This window comes from Mytilus edulis, chromosome 3 (genome assembly GCF_963676685.1).
Source record: "Mytilus edulis chromosome 3, xbMytEdul2.2, whole genome shotgun sequence".
Classification (NCBI taxonomy): Eukaryota; Metazoa; Mollusca; class Bivalvia; order Mytilida; family Mytilidae; genus Mytilus; species Mytilus edulis.
In genome coordinates, this window is record NC_092346.1 from 74,855,214 (window position 1) to 74,882,006 (window position 26,793).

At 32.9% G+C, this 26,793-nt stretch overlaps 3 protein-coding genes across 10 annotated transcripts in view; 2 read left to right on the top strand and 1 right to left on the bottom strand.

Annotated features, from left to right (window-relative positions):
• LOC139517438 (myosin-I heavy chain-like) overlaps positions 1-2,343 on the bottom strand; it is a 99,806-nt gene extending 97,463 nt beyond the window's left edge. For all 8 annotated transcript variants that reach the window (XM_071308467.1, XM_071308464.1, XM_071308466.1 and 5 more), the window contains exon 1: positions 1,971-2,343. In XM_071308467.1, coding sequence (XP_071164568.1) covers positions 1,971-2,010 — 40 coding nt within the window. In that variant the 5' untranslated portion in view covers positions 2,011-2,343. The remainder of the gene's footprint in view (positions 1-1,970) is intronic.
• LOC139517441 (alpha-2A adrenergic receptor-like) overlaps positions 1-26,793 on the top strand; it is a 541,200-nt gene that overhangs the window by 103,588 nt on the left and 410,819 nt on the right. The window lies entirely within an intron of this gene.
• Positions 2,315-25,405, top strand: LOC139517437 (uncharacterized). Its single transcript, XM_071308459.1, has 7 exons — positions 2,315-2,570; positions 8,097-11,093; positions 12,089-12,232; positions 12,439-12,553; positions 15,940-16,058; positions 17,213-21,989; positions 22,576-25,405. Exons 1-7 carry the CDS (start codon positions 2,400-2,402, stop codon positions 22,653-22,655), a joined length of 8,403 nt encoding a protein of 2,800 aa, XP_071164560.1. The 5' UTR covers positions 2,315-2,399; the 3' UTR covers positions 22,656-25,405.

Below are 26,793 nucleotides of genomic sequence, written 5' to 3' on the forward strand. Positions count from 1 at the left end.
GTATGTACTTAGTTCTAACATGTAAATGTCCCACAATCATTAAAGAAATAGCCTAGGAAACAATCAAATCAAGAAAAAATTCATTACATGAACCAAGAGATTAAATGATACAAAATGTACCAGTAAATCTGCCTTTAAAATATCTGCTGGTCTACATACATTACAAACATACTACCCACTTTAATAAATAAACCCCCAAATTAAGCATAAATGGTATGGGCCACGCTCATTGTTGAGGCGATATGGTGACCTATAGCTGTTAATTTCTGTGTCATTTGCTCTCTTGTGGAGATTTGTCTTATTGGCAATCATACCATATCTTCTTTTTAATATACATGCAAGTCTCCCATTGGTTGCACCAGAGGTACTATAAAATAATAGTTTCCACAACCTGGCGACAATAAACCTCATGTCACATCATCATCCAGGCCATTCATTAGGAGACGGTACCCGGTACTTTTACCCTCCTATGTTATTGACAAGTACCGCCTAAATGTAGCAATTTTTATATAAGATATTCATGGAATAAATTGAAAAGTACCACCTAGAAACGTGGAAAGTACCAGTCAACATAAAAGATAATAAAACCCCTGCAGATTCATCATGACATGATCTGGAGTGAGAGAGTAGGAACCTTTTTTTGTTTTTTTCAGGATTTTTTCTGACACACGCAAAGGCAGCAACCATTTGATTTTCCTGGGGGGGGGGGGGGGGTTTCACCCTCAGTGCCTAAGTAACTTATCATAGGATTTCCTGTCAACTTGTATCTGGGAAGCATATGATACTATTTCCTGCAAATTTATGTAACTCGTTACTGAAAACTATGATGATACATGTATTACAGATAACTAATTTAATAGTATGAACATGCACCAACAACCTTCATGGGGTCATCAGGTAACACCTGTCTTTTATTACAATGTAGGTATGGCTGGCAAGCTCTACTTTTTATTGTTGGAAATCCACAAAAAAAAAAAATACAATTTGCGATTACTTTCAAGGGCAATATAACACTTAGAAAGAGTAGACTCATAATTTTGGTAAATTTGACTTATCATGCTTATAAATATATATCTTATTTTGGTGATCGTTGATTTTGCTACAGTTTGATCTAAATGTATCTTTCTATCTCTTAAATTTCCACAAAAAAAAATGTGAAAAAAATCATCCTTCGATGACAGCAACCCCTAAAAGAGGTTGTCTGATAATATTGGTGACTGGTCAAGAAAATTTTCTGAATTTGCTGATAACTTTTTACAGTTTCTCTTTCACTCTCTCTATTTTCTATAGTTTCCACCAAAAAAAGAGTCTTCATTAGGGCATTCATCGTCTCTGTTCATACTGAGGAGTCGACTGATAATTTCTGGTGAATTTTAATACTAAGTGAGTCTTTCTCACCAAGACCTGATCTACTAAGGGAGCTACCATTTGATTTTTATGGGGGGGGCTAGGATGAAAAATTTTGTCCTTGCATTTTTTTTTAGCTGTAATCTCTGTCCTGCCTTTTTATTTTTCACTCTGTTCGGTCCTGCCTTTTTTTTTTAGTTTATCCTGACTTTTTTTTATTACCTAAATTGTATTCAAAACTCCTGTCCTGCCTATTTTTTCAAATTTCATCCTAGCCCCCCATAAAAATCAAATGGTAGCTCCCTAATAAGGGATGAAACAGTTGATTTATTTATGTCATTTTAAAATTAAATATGTCTTATTTTGTTCAACTCATATTATATTGTCATTATTGTAATATTGAAAAGAAAAAAAGACATGATATTGATAAAATCTATTCACAGAAAGCAAAGTCAAATTTTAATTGGAATGATATGTATGTAAATAAGAACAAACCAAACTCGGCAACACATGACATCTGCAGCAGTCTTTAAAAAAATTGGTTGTAATTCTTAATTAAATATTTTTAATGATTTTAAATTATAAATGGAATAAAAACGTCAACAATAATTGGCAATTCTTACCACGATGGGACATTCCAGGGCCACCTAAAGCCGAGGACATTGCTTGAATTCAATTAACAACGAGTGTATCTACTATCACTATTTACATCCTTTATTGAACAGCATCAATACACAACACTGACTCAGACAATGAGTCTACTGCTTTTAACTTCACCGCCACTCCCAGAAGGCCACATTTCTCTCGACCATTTGATGGTTGTTGTCAATCAAAAGATAGTTTTTATCATTGTTGATTACCTACTCATACCACAATGAAATGAAAAATAATGTAAACTGAAGATTCAATATAAATATTGCGAGAATATTCATTAAAATATATAATAACAATGAAATTTTACGACTTTGCAGTTTACGATAAGCGCATGCGCTCTACAAAATTATAACGAAGTGCGAGTACTTTCCATTTCAAGCAAATTATTTTGTTGTAAAATGGTATTTATGGGGAAAGGTAGAGGTCGAGGAGGGAGTCAATTTAGCAGCAAAGGTGGAGGCATATCTGCAACAACTCGCAAAGAGAAAAGACAACCAGATGATTACGATCGAGATCGTTCCCGCTCCCCTGTATCGAAGAGGCCTGTTTTGGAACGTCTTGGACCCCAGGTTCATAATTATATAAACATGATATATGCCCATTTCAAAAGCCAATTTTCCATTTCACAGCTGAGTATTTAAGTTGACAACAAATTTGAGTTTTCCCTGAATCAGTTATACTATACTCGTTGAACAGCTTTCCTGGTTTGAGATGTTGGTTACACTACTACAGTCGCCGTCAGCTGAAATTCGTAGCGGCTATCAGTATAAAGAATCTAGACTATCAATCGCATTCACTCAAGGTATAGTTTTTCACATTCCATTCATAAATTGCAAAAAGAAAAACCACTACTGACCTACCTTTTAAGTGATCATGCTGTAATAATCCTGACCATCACATTTTCCAGAATGTTTTCCATTGTAATTCCGCCATCTTCGTTTCTATGAGGATTATTTGTTTACATATGACATTCGTCACTTACACAGTTTCCTGAAATGTTCTTCTCATTGTTGTGATAAGGTTTCCCCCGCTCTATGCAAATTTTATGAAATTGAACTCCACGGAAACACTTCCGGTAAAAACAAAGGTGGATTCCACCATTCATGATTGTCTTGGAAAATGTGAAGGTCAGGATTATCACAGTGCAATCACTTAAAAGTTAGGTTAGTACTAGTGGTTTTTCTTTGTGTGATTTATGAATGGAATGTGAAAAACTATGTCATGAGTGAACATGGTTGATAGTTTAGATTAATTTTTACCGATAACTGCTACGAATTTCAGCTTACAGCGACTATAAGGCTTAGTCTAAGGTATCGGGCCCGTTCACCCTAGGTCCGTTCGCCCTAGGTCCGTTTGCCCTGGGTTGTTCCCACTACTTTAAAAAAAAAAATATCAATATAAAGGGCATTATATTTAATATCTTATTCAGATAATTCTATTGTACATGTATATATTCTTGGAATTTCTTAAAACACATTGAAAGCTTGAATTGTCAGACATAGTACTTCTCACTGATTGTTGAAATACTTGTCTTTGCAGGGCAGTAGCGTAATAGAGGCAAATGCCTCACTTTTGAAACGACGACCAAACTTTAGAAGTGTCATATTTTTTTTCTCAATTATGTATTTTACATTATCAATATGTGAGTTTCGAGTCTCAAATTATCTACCGGCACACTACATACAGCATTGGGGGGGGGGGGGGGGGGGTTCTAGGGGTTGGAACCCCCCTTTTTTTTGGCCGATCAATGCATTTGAATGGGGACATATAGTTGGAACCCCCCCTTTGTCCTGGGTTGGGAACCCCCCTTTTTAAAATGGGTGGATCCGCCCCTGTACAGTGTGTCCAATCTGCAGCAGCGATTGCAGCCTTAACCATAGTGGCGACGGTAAAAAAAATAAGTGTTCCAAAAAATCAAAATAAAAAAATTGAAACAAATCTTAATGTCTTTACAAAACTGGTCAAAGACGGGTTCTTTAAAGAGAAAAAAAGAGAAAAAAGGTCATTCATGAGTATAAACACCCCCTATAAATATGACTTATTACTTTCCTTGGTTTATTTTTGAATTGATAACGCTATAGTTACCAATGTTTACACTCAACTCACTGAACAACAAATGCTAATCGATAAAATAATTGATTGACCAAAAATATAATGATTATTTATAATTAATTTAAACAAAATCATGAAGCTCCTTTTCTATGGAAGTTTTTAAGTTCTTTTTCTGATTATACAATATATGATCAGCATTGTCTGTATGCTAGCATGTTCCATTGATTCTAGTGCGGTAGGTCGTGGGTTCGAACCTCAGTAGGTCAAACCAAAGACTTGAAAATTGGTAGAATAATGTGTCCAGGTAGGTTGACATGTCTTCCAGCGGAATTTATACATGTAACTTGTGACATTAGCATGTCAAAAATCCAGTTAAGTAACAATGTTGGTCTAGTCTTCTCTGTACCTATTCATTTGAAAACCTGAGAACGGGATACAATGGGTGGTGACAGGCTTTGTGGGTTTGCCATGCTCCATGTGCATAGGAATGATATAGTTGACAAAAAACGTGTGTTGAAGCTTCTTTTCGATAGTACAGGTCACAGAAGAATCAGAAAGTTTTGGTTGACCATCAGAGATAAGCTTTATACATAAAATATTATGTTCTTTTTTCTATATAGATCAAACTTCGAAAATAAAAACCATTCACAATGGAGATTTTCTGCGTTTCCAGTTTTCGACGTTTTTTCACTAAAAATCACTTATTTCACCTCAAAATTACTTCAATATGAATATTAATAGCTAAAGGACTACATAATAGTCTATTGAGATAAGGTTTCCTGTCTTCCACAAGCTTTAGGTCTAAAAATGCAACAATAAATAATATTTTTTCTTCTTTTCCAGTTTTCAGCCTTTTTTCTCTAAAAACCACATATTTCACCATTTGTTCACCCAAAATTACCTTTTCCGCAAATTATATCAATGTATAGTTTTAGTATGTTGTTAGTACAAGTCTATATTATAATTTGCAGTAAAAAAAGCTTCTGGTCCGAGTACACAGTTATTTCGAGGTGCATTTCTTTTAGACAATAAATGGAAATAAAAAAAGTCCCATCTGCGCTTTCTCCATAATATTCTTACACTTTTAGGACAAGTTATATCAAAATTATAGAGAACTTACAAATATGGACAATTTTATTTGAAGGGGGTCTTGAAATCTTTTGACAGCTTCCGAAATGCTATTTTATGCCCCACCTACGATAGTAGAGGGGCATTATGTTTTCTGGTCTGTGTGTCTGTTCGTTCGTCCGTCTGTCTGTCTGTTCGTTCGTTCGTCCGTCTGTCCCGCTTCAGGTTAAAGTTTTTGGTCAAGGTAGTTTTTGATGAAGTTGAAGTCCAATCAACTTGAAACTTAGTATACATGTGCCCTATGATCATGATGATATGATCTTTCTAATTTAAATGCCAAATTATAGTTTTGACCCCAATTTTACGGTCCACTAACATAGAAAATGATAGTGCGAGTGGGGCATCCGTGTACAGTGGACACATTCTTGTTTTACCTATTTCAACTGGACCAAATCACTACTTTACATTATAATTCATGAATCAAATTTTTTTACAGTGTAGTTTTATCCTCCTTCTTGCTACTTGAGGCATAAAAACATAAATTAATAAATTTGGAAGGGGTATAAAAAAAATGACAAGTAACACACTGTCCACACTAGGGACTATATTCGTGAACAACGAAAATCAAGGGACGATAAATGTGTACTCGGACCTTCTGTTGCAATTAGTTGGAGGTTGAGTGATGTTAGAGCTAAATTGACTAGCCTATTAATATTGAAACTTGTTTTGTTACTTACTAGGCTAGCTTATAAAAAAATAACCCTTTTCTGTTATATTTGATTTTTTTTTTTTTTATTATAAATACATTGACCTCTCCCATAGTAATGCTGAAATAAGCTTCTCCTGTTTCACAATGTTTCAGGCACCCGAACCCCCCCCCCCCCCCCCCTTAAAATAAAAACCGGCTCGCTTTGCTCGGCAATGCGCTACAGCCTTGTTTGATGGATTAATGATAAATACATTTTGTTTTGATAAACTAGTCAAATTGACAATCATAAAAACAAAGATGTACGGTGAGTCGGTTGGAATTGTAAATCATGAACAGGATTTACAAGGATTTACAAGCTCATTTATTATTTTATTCTGTAACTACTTTAACACATGTGATTTAGCAGTCTCCGAATTACTGCTTAACTCGACTGAATAGACTGGTTTGGTAACAAATACCTTGAACAATTATACTATTAGTATAAAAGTCCCAGCAAATAACCAATATCAAGATAAATTACACATTGTATTCCAGTATTTTACTATGTAAATCAAAAGGGAAACTTATAATTTTAACACATTCCTTTCAAATGGTAAACATTATGCAACTATACAATAATAAGAAAAAAATAAGAATCAGGGAGAATGGACCCTGGGCGAACATGGATCAGGACGAATGGACCTGGATTCCACTACTAACAGTAACACTAAAAATGATGAATATCTTTCATGCCATTTCTCAAATAAGCATCAAGAAGAAATAATTAGGGACAAGAAAGCAAATTTAGCATCTCTACATATAATCTAGTCATTCATACAATTGTATTTTTTATACGACTTTTTTGCAGTCTTATATTGGTATGATGTTGGCGTCGTCGTTGTCCAAGACACATTGGTTTCTGCACTATAACTTAGTTTAAGTTAATAGAAATCTATGAAATTTAAACACAAGGTTTATGAACACAAAAGGAAGGTTGGGATTGATTTTGGGAGTTTTGGTCCCAAAAGTTTAGGAATCAGGGGCCAAATAAGCATTTTTCTATGTTTTCGCACCATAACTTTAGTATAAGTAAATAAAAATCTATGAAATATAAACACAAGGTTTATGACCATAAAGAAAGGTTGGGATTGATTTTGGGAGTTTTGGTCCCAACGAATTAGGGGCCAAAAGGGTCCAAAATTAAACTTTGTTTGATTTCATCAAAAAATGAATTATTGGTGTTCTTTGATATGCCAAATCTAACTGTGTATTTAGATTCTTAATTTTTTGGTCCCATATTCAAATTGGTCTACATTAAGGTCCAAAGGGTCCAAAATTAAATAAAATTGAATTCTTGGGGTTCTTTGATATGCTGAATCTAAACATGTACTTAGATTTTTGATTATGGGCCCAGTTTTCAATTTGGTCCAAAATCGGGGTCCAAAATTATTATATTAATTAAGTATTGTGCAATAGCATGATATTTTCAATTGCACAGTATTGTGCAATAGCATGATATTTTCAATTGCACAGTATTGTGCAATAGCAAGAAATTTTCAATTGCACGGTATTGCGCAATAGCAAGAAATCTTTAATTGCACAGTATTGTCATGAAATAGCAAGAAATTTTCAATTGCACAGTTTTAATGAAATATTCTTTGAAAATTGGAATTATCTTTCTTTGTCCAGAATAGTAGTTGAATCAACTTAAATCATTGTTTTATACAAAATACAATGTATATTCACTTTTACTACCAACTAATAAATTAAAACAATATCTTTACCATTCACTGATTAAAAGCACTTTTTTTACATTTTAATATTTTATGATGTATTTAAATGAGTAGTTATTGTTGCAAACTCCATTAGAAATTTGAATAGAGATCAGTTTTGGAATAAGGGAAAGGGGGATGTGAAAAAAAAATTGGGGGGGGGGGGTCAATTTTTCTCATTTCAGATTTCATAAATAAAAAGAAAATTTCTTCAAATATTATTTTTGAGAGGATTAATATTCAACAGTATAGTGAATTGCTCAAAGGCAAAGTTCATTAGACCACATTCATTCTGTGTCAGAAACCTATTCTGTGTCAACTATTTAATCACAATCCAAATTTAGAGCTGAATCCAGCTTGAATGTTGTGTCCATACTTGCCCCCAACCGTTCAGGGTTCAACCTCTGCGGTCGTATAAAGCTGCACCCTGCAGAGCATCTGGTTAAGTTTAAAAGCAAAAAACAATAGTACATTATGACTTGAGCATGATTATGAAATTTTTGTTTTGTTTTCAGCGAGATGAGATGTCACCTTCACATGAGTCTCTAAGGATCACAGTTGGTAATGAAATATACAAAGAAGGGAAATCCAAAAGTCCACTCTCAAGTAGGCTTGGACCACCACCCAAAAAACATGAAACATATGATGACATGAAGCAGCATTCAGATGAAAGATATGATGAGTTGTATGGTGGTGGATCTGGTGATGATCGTGACAAAAGACAAACTAGGAGAGATAGGTATGAAAGTCCCCGCTCACCTCATAGAGGTTCTCATGATCATGGTCAATCTGATTCTTTTGACCGTGATTGGAAGCCCAGTTCTTATGATCGTGACCGAGATAGGCGATCATCATCACGTGACCGAGATAGAAAAGATCGTGAACGTGGAAGACATGACTCACATGATCGCCACAGTGATAGACGAGAATATAGTAGCGAGAGAAGAGAATATAGTAGTGAAAGAGATCGGCGAGATCATGGAAGTAGAGATAAGGTGGATAGATATGACGACCATTCACGAAGAAGTGATTCATATGATCATCAAAGACGTCATGAACATGAAAGAGACAAACCATCCTTTGTCAGAGAAGAATTTTCACAGGACCCACATTCTCAAAGTGAATCTATAAATAGATACAGAATTCCAGATTCTCATTCATCACATGCCTATTCAGGAGCTTACTCTTCCCCAAATCCATACAGTACTTTGCAGTCGCAACAGACCGCACCAGGATCTGGTGATACTAAACCATTAAAATCTATTTTGAAGAAGAGTGCTCCTGATCAACCAGCATTCACGTCAGACAAAAATGCACCATTCCCATCAACTCCATATGGAGCACCTAAGCAAATACATTCAATAGGGCAAACAGCTAGTGGTAAAAAAGGATACCAAAAAACATCACCAAAATCGTTATCTAGTCTACCAGGAATGTCCTCATATATGGATATTGAAGATGAGGAGAGATTTCTCTATGGTGATGATGGTGAGGACAAAGCTAAAAAAGAAGCTAAACTTAAAAACTACTATGACAGAAGAGAACCTAATGAACATACTCATTATCCTAAGGATGAAAGACCCTCTGAACCAGGGTTTAGGTCAGATGATAGATACCCTCCACGATTTGATCAACACAAATCTGATTATCCCCCAGAAAGAGATTACAGGGGGCATGGTACGCAACAACAGTTGCCTCCAAAAGAATCTGATCTCCTGAGTATGTTTACAAGTCAAAGAGGACAGACAAATCCCACAACTAGTGCATCTTTTTCAGGTCATCAGTCACAAAGCACATCCCCAGCAGAAAAGAAAGCCAAATATGATCCTACTATAGAAAACATACTGAAGTCTATTGGTTTTGATTTTGAAATGTCAAAGAGAATGCAGGAAAAGGCACATCCAACTCCAATGAAACCAAAAGAAGAAATTCATCAGTATGGTATTGATCAAGCATCAACATTTCTTGGAGGAGAACTGACTGATGATATTAAGAAAGAATTTTTCCCCATGAAAAATAAATTTGAAAAAGAATCAATGGTTGATGTTTTATTAAGAGAGGCGAAAATGACATCACCTACAAGTGACAAACTTAAATTAAGGATAGATACTGTGTCTTCTAGGGAAAGAAGGGACTCTGTACCTTCAGGTGACAGGGGTTATACAAGGGAGTCTTACAGTGATGATAGAAGTAGACATGCACCTGTAAGAGAGACGTATAGTGATGATAGAAGTAGACCTGCAGTTGTACCAGCCTCTCAGCAACCATCACCACCTTATGCAGTCCCAGCTAGCTCATATCCACCAGCGTCTACATATGCTGTGTCTACAGTGGCCAGTTCATATCCAGCAACAAGTACTCCAGTCTCAACAACACCATATGCAGTATCTGGGTTTTCCTCTTTTGCTCCCCAACCTGCAGCTTACACAGGGCCACCACCATATGGGATGCCTCCCACTGGTCATCCTGGTATGTGGGGACCCCCACCTGGTCAACCAAACTATGGAACTAGATTTATTCCTCCTTATAGTGGACCACCTCCAGGTTATCCTCCAGGATACCCACCTGGATATTCCCCATACAGACCTCCCCCACCTACTTCAACATCATATAAGGATTCCTTCAAATCAGTAGAAATATCCAAAGGGAAAGACACTTTTACATCAACAACAAAATCACTACCCAAGAAACAGTCTAATTTGAAGACTGTAGAACTGAAGAATATGGATGACCCTCCTAGAAGAAGTGAAACAAAGACTGTAACAGTCATAAGGAAAGTTAAAAAAGGAGAAAAGGGAAAATCAAAAGAGAATATAGTCAGTTCTACAACCACAAGTTCAAATAGAACTGTACTGCCACCTAAAACAAAAACTCTAGTGAAAAAGACTATAACTGAGAAATCAAGTCCAAAGGCTAGTAGTGAAAAACAGAAAATAACTATCACTAAAGTAATCCTTACATCAAAAGAGAAAGAGAAATTAATCAAAGACAAGGAACATGTTCAACAGAGATTGAAAATATTAGAACAGGAATTAGCTTCCTTACGTAAACAACAGAATGAACTAATGAGGAAGAGAAGAAGACAAAAGGATGGACATAAAGATCCAATACTAATGCAAAACAGCATTCTACAGGATGAAATCGCTAAACAAATTACCAAACTGAAACAGGAAGTAGAAGAGAAAACAAAACTTTTGAGTGAGGCTTCAGTTGAAGACACACCTTCAACCCCTAAAAGGTCTCGTGAATCATCAGCTTCTAGGCAATCACCATTGGCAACTGAATCATCTGCTAAAAAACCAAGAACAGACAAAAGATATAATGATCGCAGCAGAGAAAAACAAAAATTAGATACACCAAAAAGAAAAGATGACATTGGTTCAAGAGAAAAACTTAGACAAGATGATCGTCGATCTTCATCTGTAACTAAATCATCAACAGAAAAAAAAGAGAAACCAAAGGTAGAGGAACAAAAACCTAAGGCTGTAGCATCTGAATCAACACCAGAAAAGGTAAGTAGTAATGTTATGAATATTCTTTATGAGTCAGCCCAGCAGTACCAATTGTAAATTACAATGAATACATTTAAATTACTTATATTATGATAATAAAAGGAGAGGTTGTATTGAAAGACAAGTATTTACACCATTAATCATGTTAATATGATTTTAAAAAGCTGATCTTTTATTTAATTTCTAGAGTAAAGATATAGATGTAGATTTTCAATTAGATTATTGAGCATAGAATTTACAGCTGACTGCATTGAGTGTGTAGATAAAGGTTATATAATTGTTAGCTTGCTTGCTAGCTGAACTGTAAAATCATTATTAGGTTAGGTAAACTACCCTCCCATAACGACGGTGTGTGTAGATTAGTCTGACATATAACCAATCTATCTGTCTGTAGGACTAGACTACTAGGAAGGAGGCTAGTATACCTGTTAATAACTTCAGGATTCAGCTAGTTAGCAAGTTAAACAAAGATAGTACCTTTACCTACCATACTGGCTACACACTCAAAGCAATCGGCTGTAAATATCTTCAGATGTTAGGTTTTCTGAATAAATAGTAAATCTTTTCATAAACCAAATAAGTTATTTCAGTAGACCATTGTAGTGGATATTTTAGTATGATACATGATACTGCTCTGATATTTATAGGTGTTAGTATATTGGGGCTTACATTAAAGTAAAGGATATCAATATGTTAGTACATTGGGGCTTACATTAAAGTAAAGGATATCAATATGTTAGTATATTGGGGCTTATATTAAAAGTAAAGGATATCAATCCACATATATACATTTTTGGAAGCTCGTGTGATATGCCTAAGATTTTGCTATTTCATTTATTACTTTACACAGTTATGCAGTTATGGTAAAATATTAACATTTTTCATCTTGTATCAATTTGTAACATGATCAGATTTGGAATATTAGATACAGAAGGATTAAATCCATATACATAAATGTATGATTTTTGTTAAAGTCTTAACCAATATTATTTTAGGATACATACAAACCTATAAAACCAGTAAAGAAGATAAAGTATGAGTTCTTTGATCCAGGAAATCATTGGTGTCGTACCTGTAATGTGGTTTGCTCTAGTTTAACATCTTTAATGCAACATCTTCATGGAAAAAAACATCAAAATGTAAGTTACTCTTTTTTTTCACAATATTATTTTTTATCCATTAAAAGTCGAAGATTTATGTAGATTTGTAATAGTATGTAAACATTTTGATAAAAAGAAAGCAGATAGAATTTAAATAAATATGCAATTGTATTTTTCTTTTGCTATTATAAATAAATAATTATTATTAATTAAAAATGATTGCTGATTTGTATTATTTTTTCCAGTTGGTAAACAAGTATGACAGGCCATGGCTGCCAGAAGAATTGAAGACCCAAAAACCAAACAATGAGAAAACAGACAACAAGGAAGATATCAAAGTAGAAGTTACTCCAATAAAAGGTCTCACAGAATCTCCATTGTACAACCTCTGTACTGTCACCTACATAGTCAATGGTTGTGTGGGTGTCAGTATAACTGGGTTACATAATTGTGTAAACATTTGTCCTTATCTTGTGAACAGCAAAGAGAGCACAGACAGACTGACACCATAGACTTCTCACATTTGACATGACACCAGAGACATTCTTACAACTAAATATTAATAAAATATACTGAATAATAGTAAATGCAATTATTAATTGTTTATGAAGAAGTAAGAAGATCGTAAGAAAGACATCAGACCTTAAATTTTAATCATATTTGACATTCAGTTAGACAGACTTAAAAACTGCACATGAAGGTGGTACAAAATGTACGGTGGTACAAAATGTACATGTTTATATGTAAAGTAAAGATATTGAGCTCTCCTTATGATTATTTGTGTTCTTCTCTTTTTTCAAATATATTTATTTCATTAGCACATACCAGGGTCAGTTTGATCAAACATTGTTTTAGTGATAAACTAAAATTGAAGAAAATTCAAATGTTTAATTTTCAAGGAATTGGAAATTAATCCATAATTTGATTTTCACACATGGACCGACATATTGACATATATTGACCATATCAAGATTTAAATGGACTGTGCAAGTGTGCCTTTACAAAATTGGTATCAGAATACTGTAAATTCAGAAATTAAATTGCTTGCATTTATCAATCCGATTTTTGAAAAAATGGAAAAAAAAACGTGTGATTAATTATTGCAATTTCTGGAAATACTGCATACAGATATAGGTTTGAAATATCAGATTGCAGGTTCTTATCATTGCGCTACTCACCAAGTTGCATTATTTTTGTTAGTAAAAACCTTGCAGTAATTTCTGAATTTACAATATATTTTTTATATGTTGAACTTTGCAATTTGTCAAAAAAAGTACATGTTTATATAGTTGATCAATGTTTTATATTGGTAAATGAAAAACAGATTATTGCTTAAGGCTTCTTATTTTATTTTTGGATGAGTTTAAGTAGATTAAAGATCTTTAATTGGTTGCCAGATGGAAACACTCTCACTCAGATTTATACAAATTAAAAGAGGATTTAAATTAATTTATTGTAAATATATTTTTTTCAAATGTTCAGAAAAAAGGTCAATGAAATTTTCCCTCAAGATATTATTCATCAGCGCTTTATTTTTGTTTTCACATTATTGAAGGTTTTCATTTTGAACACTAATATTTAAATTAGTTAAAACTGCTATTCTGAGCTATTGTCAAAATAATAAACAATGAGATGTGACTGTGTCAACAGGATGTTAACAGCTGGTTGCATATTCATCAATATTTACATTTAATACTTCCCTTTAGTTTGTCTGAATGTTTTGTTAATCTAACGATGTCCAGTTTGCAGGGGGGGGATGTGTGAAGGCAAATGTGTTTGTCTGTAGGTCAATTGTTATGGCATTATATGAATTTTCTACACTTTATTCCAACATTGGTGCTTAATATTTAGAGACAATTACTATTTGTGTTTGAAAAAAGAATAAGATGAGTTAAAAGGGAACCAAATTTATTTTGGCAAAATATTTTTTTTTGAAAACTTCTACTAGAAACCAGTTCATATAGTAAGAACACAGAACTAATGAAATAAATGTTAAATAGTTGTAATACATGAACATATATGAATACAAATTCTTCAGATTATAGTCCATAAAGATATTCTTACTCAATTGATCTTAATGTAATACTTAAGAGTTACCCTAAGTATCACTTAGACCTATTTATCACCATTATTTACCTTTGAAAAAATTATCATATAATGTTGCCAGTATCTGAATTGATATTATACAGCTGTCTTGATTTTTTATGTAACATTGATTTGATCTTAGTAGTTTTAGTATATAATAATGGCCTACTGATAAAGTTTGCATTTGTCCCATTGGATCCAAAATATGGCAGAATAATAGTCATTGAAAATTTTACTCCTCCAGATTTTTTTGTTATTCCAGAAGATAAAATTTGAGGTTTATATGTGAAACATTAGTGTATAATGATGACTTAAGTGTCAAGTTTACACTTTGTTTTTTGGCAGTAAAGGTTCCCAATCAAGTCTCAGTGATATTGTTTGCCTTAAATTACAGGAGTAGCACAATAAAGGCTTTTTTCCCCTGGAGAAGAATCCCAATTTGAAAAAAAAATGGCTTCATATTATTCTCAAAATTAATTTTTTTTCCCAAACAGTGCAGTCTTAGTAGTAATTATGCATGAATACAAACTGAAAAATACTCATTTAAACATTGTTCATGCCTACAATGACTATATGTGCAGATTGAGGGTCTATGTATGTATCATCACTGACAATAAGGTGTCTTATTTCAAATGAGGGTTTACCTCTTGAAAGGTGGTCTGCAAATTGAAGTTCCAGTCAAATTCATGGTTTATTTAAATTTTCCCAATTTGATAAAAATGACGCGTATTTCCCCAATAAAATAGGGTAGAGGTAGTTTTGAAAAAAGCCAACAATATCACTGCAAGTATCAAAAGTTTAATCAGACAGTTTAATATAAAGTATTTCATTTATTTGCCCAACTAGGACAGTGTAATTATGTTTTCTTCTCTGTGCATTTGTATGTTCATCCCCCAATCCAGTTGTTTCAGTAAAGTTTTTGTTCATGGGTGTTTGCTATTGAACTTTCTTGTATGGTGTGAGCTTTTGAAATATATATTCCAAATAAGGGGGTTATACCCAGGTGTTGTTTTTTTTAAGACAAACTGAAAAATGATATAGTTTGTGGTCATAGTGTGCCAGTTTCGTATATTAATTATATTTGACTTGCAATGGTCAAAACACAGACTGTACATTTTGAGTTGAGTGTGTTATTCTAGTTTTAAACGGTTTCTTACATGTCAAAGGATTTTATTTGTGGATAGCTTAGGCTCAGCAGAGAAATTCTACAAGTTACATACTCATGTTACATATTTACTTTGTTATTAATTCCCATGGTCTAAATGAATGTTTTGGATCTCAACAATAAATATAAATAGTTATTGTATCATTATGTTAATTGAATAAGTATATAAAGACAGAATCTATCCAAATGGTGTTACAGCTTCCTGAATCAATCAGAAGTCATTTAAAGGGTCTTATAGAGTAGCCTGATTAACCATGTCAATCATTCAAATAAGTCCCTTATAAATATGAAGACCTGATTCAATCATTACAGTCATTCAAATGGTCCTTTAGAATACCTGACTCTAATCATAAGTCATCTAAATGGTCTCACAGAGTACAGACAGCAATTATGAATTTTATATTTCTGATTTCTATTTATTTTACATCATAGCATCCTATTTTCTTCATGGATATATATTGTATTAAAATTTAAATGAATGTGTTTTTAACTTCAGGACAAGAGTTCTTCATGGCTACCAAAGGTTATTATTGTACTTTGTGTAAAGAACATGCTGGAGATGATATCAGTGCTGAACATCACATCAAAACTGAAAACCATTATCTTAAGTATCAGGTAAGGCTGAACATACTTTAACTTCAGTTGCTTGATAACATGCTTATTACCCTGTGACTTTCATTATTAATTGCAATTGATGTTGCTAAACTCCAACATTTGTGCTTAATATTTAGCTACTATAACCCCTATGACTTTGATGTTACCAATGATGTTTAAGCAACTGAAGTTTAGTGTATGTACAGTTATCTATCAAAGGTAAGTTTAACATTTCAATCTCTATAGTAATTCTACTAGTTATAATTTAAGAAGATAAGAAAACACATTTATGTCTTCTTTGAAGGCACAGGTATGATGAAAATATTTTACATCTGTCTTTCTAAAAAAAGTTAATCAGTGAGCCACATTTTTATACGACCGCAATTTTTTTTATCAACTGATCCACAGGTAAATGAAGGCATATAATATTAGTTACACAATACGAGAATTTATCGGGTCAATAAAATTCTGTATTAGGACATTTGTTCACTGTAACAAATTTATCCTGATTTTTTTCTACTACATATTATAATATTAAAATTCAATAAAAGGACAAGATTAACAAAATACAGTTTAGATAATTAAACAAAAACTTTGAAAAATTAAGAATATTAGGACTATAAAGCAATTCAAATTTCATTTTTTTTTATTAGGTCAATGGTATAAGGGAGATAATTTCAATTGACAAAATAAATAAGGGAGATAATTCCAATTGACGTCATAATAAATTTTACTGAATTTATTAGGACAATATCAGCCAATCAAATTACGAGAAATAACTCTAAATTAGGATAACTTTAAATATCTATATTCTATATGTAAGGTTAATGGTCAAATTCATTGATTTTGTTGGGAATATATAAGGTTGTCCATAGTCAGAAATGTCTGTGATTGTTCTGTTGTCTACTTGTGCAACTATACGATTTTAAATAACAAAATGACGCAGGATTTTCTTCTATGTCACAATCTTTTTTATCAGTTAAGAATAAGAAGTGAGATCAAGAATCTTGGTCATTATGTTGCTTGTTTGCCTTTTTATTCCAACATTTTCATATATTATATTTAATTCAATATTTTGCACATTGTAAGAAATGAAAACTTGACAAAGAAGAAAACCAAAACTAATAAAATAATTATATCATCGATTAAATTTTTATCTGTGTTTCTATCTTTAGGATTACCTGAAAGAAAATCCATTTTATGAACAAAGATTTAATCTTGATAAGGCTGCTGGAATGTCACTAATGAAAGAAGAGGAGAAAAAAATACAAAAAAATTTACCAAAGAAAGAGGAAGTGAAAAAACCGGATGTATCTAAAAAAGTTGAAGAACCCAAGGAAAAGGATCCTGCTGCAGAAGCAAGAAAAGTAGAGCAAAAGAAAAAAATGCAAGCCATATGGGATAAACATATTAACAGTAAACAACAAGAGAAAACTACACAAAACGAAAAAGGAAAAAATGAAGAAGAAAAGGAGAAAGAGAAAGAGAAAGGAAAAATACAAATTAATATTCTTAACAAAACTGGATTCAAACCTAAACAAGCCACCCCTCCTCCAAAGAAAAATCCTGTTTTACCACCATGGAACCCTGTTTCAAAAGAACAAAAAAAGCAAGCAGCAAAAGTTGAACCAGTTAGAAAAGCTTCAGTAGAAATAATTGATGAACCGCCTTCCCTTGATGACTTTATTACTGTTGGTGAAAACCAAAAAATACCAGTTGTTTCAGAGAAAAGGAAAATGATTCTTGCACAAAGTTTGATTGATAAAGTGCAAGCGAAGAAACAAGAAACAGTAGATCAGGTTGAAAAAGAGGCTGTGGAGAAAAAAGAAAATGAGGCAGAGGAAAATAAAATTGTTGAAATAGATGAAAAGAAAGAAATAGAAAAAAAAGAAATTAAAAACATTATAAGTGAGGAAAAGAAAGATTTAGAAATGTTGGCAATTACAAGTGATGATTCCAAACCTGTTGAAGAGATCAAACCTCCACCTCCTCCATCTCAAAATCTATCTTTACCTATGGAAAAGAATGAGAAAATGGCTACAATCACTTCGGAGGAAATGTGTACATTGTTTTTCTCAGATGATAAACAAATTATTGTAGCAACTGATGAAAAGCAGATTGTGAAAACTAAAGCTGATGACTTGGTTGAAATTGATGCAAAAGCTAATGTCACATATATGTCTGATGAGGAAGATAGTAATAATAAGAGTATCATAAAGATAGAGGAGAAACAACCAGTTCCACTTGAACTTGCAAAGGATTCAGATGTTGTTGTCATTTCAATTGACTCACAGTCTGATGAGAGTTGTGATGAGGACACTACCAAGACAAGTAAAACGATAAAAAGTAAGACAAATGAACAGACAGACATGTCTGAAACAAAGGTAGAAAAAGTTACTGGAGAGGGAGCTGATGAAGAGACTGAAATTAAAACTGATCTTATAGCTTTGAAAGAAAATGATGAATCAGCAGAAATACAACATTTATCTGTGGTAATAGATGGAAAATCAACAAATGATAAATTGGACTCAACTTGTGTTGATACAGTTCAAGCATCTAAAATTGAAGTCTTATCCGTTAGTCAAAATGTTTCAAATAAAGGTCGCAGGAGACCTCAAAAAGCTGATGCAAAAAATATGACTGAAGTAACAATAATTGATGAAAACGAAGGAAACACAATTGAAGTAGTGTTGGGTGCAAAAGACACTACTGAGAAAAAACCTGAGAATGTAATAGAAGTAGTTCAGACACATAGAACATCTCAGATACCAGCACCAAAAGCAGCATCAAGAACAAGAGAGTTAAGTAATTTACATGATGTTAATCCAGAACAAATTGAGGAAATAAAAGATTCATCCAAAATTGAGACTAAAAGTATCAAGAAAAAAGTAAAACCAGAAAAACGTACACTTAAGAAAACTAGATCAGCTAGAAAGAAGTCCATGGATAAAAAAAAGGCTGAAAGGACTAAGTACGTCCCTAAAAGACACTTACAAGTTGATATCGTCTCTATATCAGACGATGAAGAACGAAATGCAAAATATGAAAATGTAGACAGTGCATCAGATTTTTCTGATCCAGAATTAGAAAATATTTCAAGTTCTTCGGAGAAATTTGTATCAGATATTAATGAACATTTAGAAAATGTCTCCAGTGACTCTGAAATAGATAACAATGATGATGATTTAGAAAATATATCGAGTGATGAAATGGAAAGTAATTTAATGATGGTCGATGAAGTTGGTGAAGTTGATGATTTTGCTGATTTTGACTTTAATGATGATGCAAATGTTCTTGACCAAGTTGGTGATTCTGATGAGGAAATGGAAGTTAAAGTTAACCATGGGAATAGCACAATGCAGAAAATGGAACTAGAAATTATTTCTGATACTGAAGATGGGGATTTCAACAAAGATGATGATGATAAAAAAGATGAACAAAATATCACTGACAAAACTAAGGAAGGTGAAAACATAGACATACCTATAGAAGATCAAGTAGATTCAAAACCCAGATCAGAAAATGTTGAAAATGTGGCTTCTGATAGTAAGATAACTGGAGAGGAGGAACAAAATAAGGAAATTGAAATAAAAACAAAACTACATGAAACTGGTAATGAAAGCAAGTCGACAGTTGAAGTGACTAAGGCTGGTGATGATTTGTCTGATAAAAATGATGATGTAGAAGAAATTCAGAGAGATTCTGAAACTCAAATCATTTTAAATAAAGATACAACATCAAAACATGAAATCCTATCTGAATCTGAAAACATTACAATTGATACATCACAAAGGGTTGAAGAGAGTAATGACACATCAGAAGAAATTTCTAAAACTGACATTTCATCTATGGATGATTCATTGCAAGAGGAGGACATTCCAGCTAAAACAACAAGAGGGCGTAAAAGGGGGAGAGGGCGTGGACGAGGTGGATCTAGGAGAGGTGCAAGAAGAGGAAGATCAGGTGCTAAAAAACAAAATGAAGTAGAGGAGAATATTAACACAGAGCAAGTAGAAGCTGAACAAATCCAGGAAGCTATGGATGTTTCTAGTAACAATCAAAATATGGAAAAAATAATTGACAATAAAGATCAGAATGAAACTGATGAAAAGACAGATGAAGCCGATTCAGATACTTCAAAGAGAACACCAAGAAGAGGAAGGTCAGCTGCTAAAACACAAACTGAAAGTAAAGAAGATGAGGAAAAAACAACATTATCTATTACTCCAGATGCTCCTGAAATTATGATAGATAATACTGTCATTTCACAAACTGAAATTCAAGAAAAACCTGTTGAGGTGATAATTGACCCAAGTAAGGAATCAGGTCCTGAAAAACTAACATGTAACAACAAGGAAGAAGAAGTAAGTAAAGTAGAGGAAGTGCTAATTGTGGAAGAAAGGGTTAACCAACAAAGTACAGAAGAAACGACTACTTCTACAATTCTGACAGAAAATGACTCAAAATCAGCGAACATGGAACAATCCGGCATTACATTACAAACAGAATTATTGGCTTGTGAGAAAGTAAATGTTGAAACTATGGAAACAGAAATGAATTTATCTGCTGATAATACAAGTGGAATTGAAAGTGCTCAAAAAGAAATTATAAGCTGTGATGAGAAAACGATTGAGTCTGAAGTCATTGATTTAGATAGTGATAATGAGACTGAAAATGAAAATAATATCCTCTCCGAGTCTGTACATACAGATGAAATTGATAGCATATCTGGTACAATGGATCAGACACAGGGTAAAGAAAATTCTGAACAAGAAACAAAACCTGCCCTTCTCTTACTAGAACATCAGAAAACATCAGAAATAGTTGATACTGTGCATGTGGCTAATGCAAAAAAGGACCAGCTTATCTCAGGATTTGAAGTGTTACAAGACGATGAAAACGACCAGAATGCAATTATTGTTTCAGCAAACGAAGAACAAATATCAACCGAAATAGCAATGGAAACAAGCACAGAATCTAATATTAGTGATAGTGACATTATACCTTTAGAAATGGATGAGCTAGTTCCTCTAGAAAGTTTAAGTGAATCAATAGAAGAAAGTACTAATGAAGTAGACAACACCAAATCTTTGGACTCTGAAGAAGTGCAAGAAAATGTTAGTATTCAACTTGAAGTAAAAAAAATAGAAATAGAGAAAACCTCAGACATTAACCAACCTGAAAAAAACATTGCTGATGGGCAGATGGTTTCATTATCTGATAACTCTGACATGACAAGTGAAAACAATCGGTCAAAGACACCAGTTTGTCTTGAATTAAACATTGACAATTTAGAAACATTCAATTTAAATATGAAATCTGATTTATCTGTATCAATTGACTCATTTGAAAGCAATAAAAATAGCAGTGTTTCTGATTTTGTTCATTTAGAATTAGGCAATATAGATCATTTACCAATCTTGCAAGAAGATCATACTAGAGACTCAGACAACGGAAGTTCTACTAGTGAAATTAAAATAGATGTTGTGCTTGAGGCAATTGACAGTTTGTGTCGATTTGAATCGCCTGAAAAAACTGTTGATTCCATGCAAAAAAAAAGTGAAGAAACTAATACTAAACAGGATGATACAGAAATTTTGACTGAAGAAAAAGAAGTGAAGGATGACATTGGTTCAAGCAGCCATGTGAATGTTGAAGGAAATAACCAATCAAGCAGCCATGTGAATGTTGAAGGAAGTAACCAATCAAGCAGCCAGGAGATTGTTGAAAAAGATGACCTTGGAAAGGATGTAGAAAAAGTTGACCTTGTAAAGGTTGTTGAAAAAGATGACCTTGGAAAGGATGTTGATATGAAGGATAGCAGTGAAAGTATTGAAATCAGTTTAACTGTACACACTAGTGAAAGTAGCTTAAATCAAGATTTAGCTGCAATGCCAACATTAGATGGAAATGAGACTGATAATGAAGAAATACATGATTTAGAACATGAGGGTGAGTATATTTTATGTAAATGTTGTTTTAAATTGATCAGGTTCTTTGAAAAATGGTAGAAATCATCAATTACATGTATTTTGGTCAAACCCAAAATGGAAAAAAGTAAATACATGTAGGTTCAAAATAATTACAGTGACCCGTTTTAAATTGTTCTTATCTCTGTCCGTTGGTCTATTGATACATGTAGTTGTTTCCATCGCAATTATACCAAATCCATATTTCTATATTCTTTTCATTTCATTTTATTATATCATATTAATTGTTCATTTTGAGGCCCTGATGTAACAAGGTTAATATTTTCATTAAGAGCTTTCCCTTAAAGGTTTCATTCACAGCGTGAATATACATATGTATCTAATGTTTTTGTATGCCTAAAAAAGTAATGTTTGGTTCACAGAGCAGTTTTTATTTTGTTTTAAATTGGTACATTTTGTAATGAGATTTTGTGCATTATTTTACAAGTATTTTAATTAAGTCTTCAGAGATAAAAAATACAATAATTATGATATGAAATTATGCATTGTCCTGAGTGATGGCCTGTTATATTCAAATGTTTGTACTCATTTTCAAAATGATATTTCAGATGCTGCCAGTGTAGGAAGCGGTATAAGCATGGATATGGGAAGTGATTTTGAAGTGTTAGATGAATGTGAGTCAGACTGACAAATTCTGGAAATTAAGTGATTCATATAGAAAAGTTATTTCAGATTTCATCGAAGTGGATTATAACTTCTCAGCAACTTAAAGATGTTTAGTGTAAATAAATTTTGAAAAAGTTCAGTTTTATCAAAACAGTGCTATGTTCATTTTGATTAGGATTATAGACCTTACAGACTTATCCAGAAGCTCGCTGCATGTTCCTGATTCTCTGTGGAAAATTATTGATTAGATCAATCATAGATATACAAGGAAATAAGTTGACTATATAGTATTTACTGTACATTAAAGTTTAAACAATCTCTTTAAATATCTTTAACAGGATACCAGAGAAAATTTTACTTTGTTGTAAATATTAACTTTTAACCTTTGTTGAGATAAAATGCATGTTACAGTACCCATTGCTTTAAAAAATAAATCCCATTTATATTTAAAAAAACATAGTATATTTTTCCATAAATAGAGTTCCCATACGACTCTCAAAATACCTTTTTCCTCACTATTATCAGCAAGTACTATCATGACTATGATCTTGATTATTTTTTTCATGTATGAATATTTACACCATTTTATTTATATATCCGTATTAATATTTGATCATATTCACATAAGTTACAATGCTTACAAAAGAATTTTCATTTTTCATATAAGTTGTAAATGTTTGTTTCCTGAGAATTTCAGTTTTTGTGATGTGTTACTAGCAGATAACTAAGTGAGAAATGTAATGTGCAGAAACTTGGGCTACTAAATATAATTCTATTGCTAATGTTAAGAATAATTCTTTAATGCAATGGGTATATACAAGTTTACTTGAAATATGTTGTTAATCGTTAAAGATGCTTGTTATTGTATGGAATTCTATGTAAAATGTAAGTAAACAAATTTGATCTACATAGTGTTCACATTAAAGTTAACAATGTTTTTAAAAATTTTGTTTGCCAAGTAAATTCATTCTTATTGTATACTTAATTGTGTTCTATGTTTATTTAAATCATAACCTTGTTTAATATCTATTGCACATTTGAAAAGACTAAAATCCCCCCCAAAAATCATCTTTTTTTGGTTATTTCATGGATTTATATTATTCAATATAAAACCTCCACAAAATGTTTTCTTTAAGAAACTGATTACAAAAGTTATTTATATCCTGAAACCATATTAAGAGACAAAACTATGAATTTTAACTCTACCAAAATAAAATTTCTTACAAAAATACAAAAGATACAGTGCATATATATTCATGACATGAAATCCCTACACCAATAGGAAAAAGGCAAAGGAACATAACTTTTATTCATGGTATTCCTCAAGAAGTTCTGCAGAGACATTGGATGCATGACAAAAAAAGTTGAACTCATAATGGCCTATTGCATGATAGGTTCTAGCACAAGTTCGAGCAAACATTCTTTGCTATAAATTTAGGGTGTTATATTTTTATCTTTTTCAATTTCAATGCCAGAAGCCCAATTGTATTAAACCAAACCATGAGATTAAATTTAAAGATATGCAATTATCTGCCCCTATTGTAAAAGCATGTGCAATTTGCAGAAATTTACACATTCAGGTTTGTTTAGTAGCTAGACGTCTACTTTTCCTGGGTACTGAAAATATTTTGCTGCATACAGGGCTTTTTATCACATTTACTTATTTATCTGTTTTAAATGCAGCAATAAGTATGGCAAATCCTGCACTTTATGTATCAATGAATACTACATAAAATTAGTTTAGGATTTAACAAGGGTTGTTGAAGTATAAGATGCATAGTAGAGTTAAAGGTATTTGTTCATTATGAATGGATGGTCTACTTGAAAAAAAACTTTGTTTTTAGCTTCAGTGCAATTCATTGCTACATTAAGAGATACATTCACTTTATAGGTTTTCATACATTTCATCCATCATCCAAAAGAATGTTAGTGTGAGTGACCTTTTACTATCACTTGGCTTCTGTTAGCAATTGTCTTAAGATTCTTTTCTTAAAACACAAGGTTTGGGGAAAAACCCTCAATGTTTTCTAGAAAAAAATCAACATGAGTTTTATGTGTGCAATTTTAAGGCCCATTCAGTCATAAGCACAATGCCTTTGGTGAAATTTTAAATCAACATTAGTCAATATTATGCATTAAAAGTATGTGAATGTTAAAGGCTCTTTGATGCCTCTAGAATGGAATAATTTTATGCCAGTAGAAAACATCCCATTCGAAATTCCTGCCTCAAAATCCTAAAAATTGAATGTTTTGTGTAGACAATTATCGTTCACCTCAAGACATTCAGTGCACGTATCATTGTTATACATGTTTACTTTTATTAAAAAATCATTCTGCACACTGACTTGTGGATTATTACAATCATACCATGATTGTTCATATCAAGAAATTTCATTAAAGTCTTATGGCAACAGGTGTTAACCTTAAGAAATAATACGGTGATGAATAATAACGATCATGCACATTCTTGTGCATTAGTCAATATTAAATACATCCATATATGTCACATTTATATAACTTGAATATTCTCGAGGGCTTCTATGATCTTCTATCAGAAATGATTAAAAACATATTATAAAAATGCCTTAAATCATATGCATGGAAAATCTTTACCCATGAAATTTCATACTGCGATTCAAGTGATGCATTTGAATGTTACGGAGTAATAGATGTTTAAAATATACCATACAGCTTACCTAGAGCAAGGATAAGTATTGGCACCATGCCTGTAATCCAATTCATTTGGTTTATCAATAAAATGTTTTAAAATGAGAGTTTTGTTTTGTAGATAATTATCATGCATGTTTTAACTTTCCTTTATAGCTACCTTTCGGTATTGGTGTATTTAAAGAATAGGGTAGAGACGTCACATAGATTCTTGTATAGGTCCTTTTTTTTGTTGCATTTCAGTGTTCTTTTGTTTTCCTCTTTTAGTTGATGTGTTTCCCTCGCTTTCAGTTTGTTGCAGAAATTTGTTTTCTCTCGATAGATTTATGACTTTTAATAGCGGTATACTACTGTTGCCTTTATTCCTTATTAGGATTAACTCGTGGTCATGTAATTTGCATTAACATGCCTTACGGATACATGCATTACTAGAAGATATAAATAACCACAAGGGTAGTCTTCTTTTTCTAGAGAGGGGCCTCGGTGACCAAGTAGTTCTACTTTAATCACTATCCAGTCAATACTGAGGTTGTTAGTTTTAACCCCGCTCGTTTGGTTGTACTCGACTCCAATCTTAATTGACTAGGATTATCAGTTTTCCTAGATCGAAAACCACCGTGCACTCCGGCTTCCAATACCAATAAGGCAGCAACCATTTGATTTTCGGGGGGGGGGGGGGGGGGGGCTATGGTTTTTTTTTCTGTAAAAACTTTTTACAAGTCGAAAAACAATTTTTTTCTTTCAATTTTAGCATTACATATAGTGGCAGCTGAGGGTGTAACAAACAATTTTTTTTTTTCAGAATTCGAAACAAATTATTTTTTCTCCAAAAACTGGAAACAAACAAACCATAGCCCCCCCCCCCCCCCCCCCCCCCAGAAAATCAAATGGTTGCTGCCAAAAACTGGCCGCCACGAAATAGCCCCAAAATGGCGCTTGAAAGTGGCGTTAAAACACCAACAATCTATCAATCTATCTACTTCCAGGGCTCTATGTGGCCGTGTGTCTACTTAATTAAACTACTGTATCACTAGTCTGTCAACACCTGTTGTGGGTTCGAATCCGGCAAATAGATACTAGGACTTTCGGTTTTCCTGCCGAAGGTCGGTGCATGGTTCTGTCTTGACACTCCGGCTTGAAGTCTTCATCCACTTTTAAACAAGAGTGCACACACTGAAATGTCTCGCCTTCTTTACTTACCATTGATATTATGTTGATAGTCCTAAATGATCCTAAATGTAAAGCTTTCTACAACTATTACATAAACTTAACGTGATCCAAGGAAATGAGGTCATATAAACCAAAGAGAAATACATGTACACCTTTCAATCATTCAATACACTACATATAGTTGACCTATTGCTTATAGCTTCGGAGAAACGGACTTAAGTTGTTAATGTCTGTGTCATTTTGGTCTCTTGTGGACAGTTGTCTCATTGGCAATCATACCACATCTTCTTTTTTATATTAACATTGAAAACAAAACATTACAA

Coding starts and splice junctions, on each gene's coding strand:
- LOC139517437 (XM_071308459.1), top strand. CDS start 2,400: ATGGTATTTATGGGGAAAGGTAGAGGTCGAGGAGGGAGTCAATTTAGC. Junction 2,571..8,096: donor TGGAACGTCTTGGACCCCAG/GTTCATAATTAT, acceptor TTTTGTTTTCAG/CGAGATGAGATGTCACCTTC. Junction 21,990..22,575: donor ACATGATTTAGAACATGAGG/GTGAGTATATTT, acceptor ATGATATTTCAG/ATGCTGCCAGTGTAGGAAGC.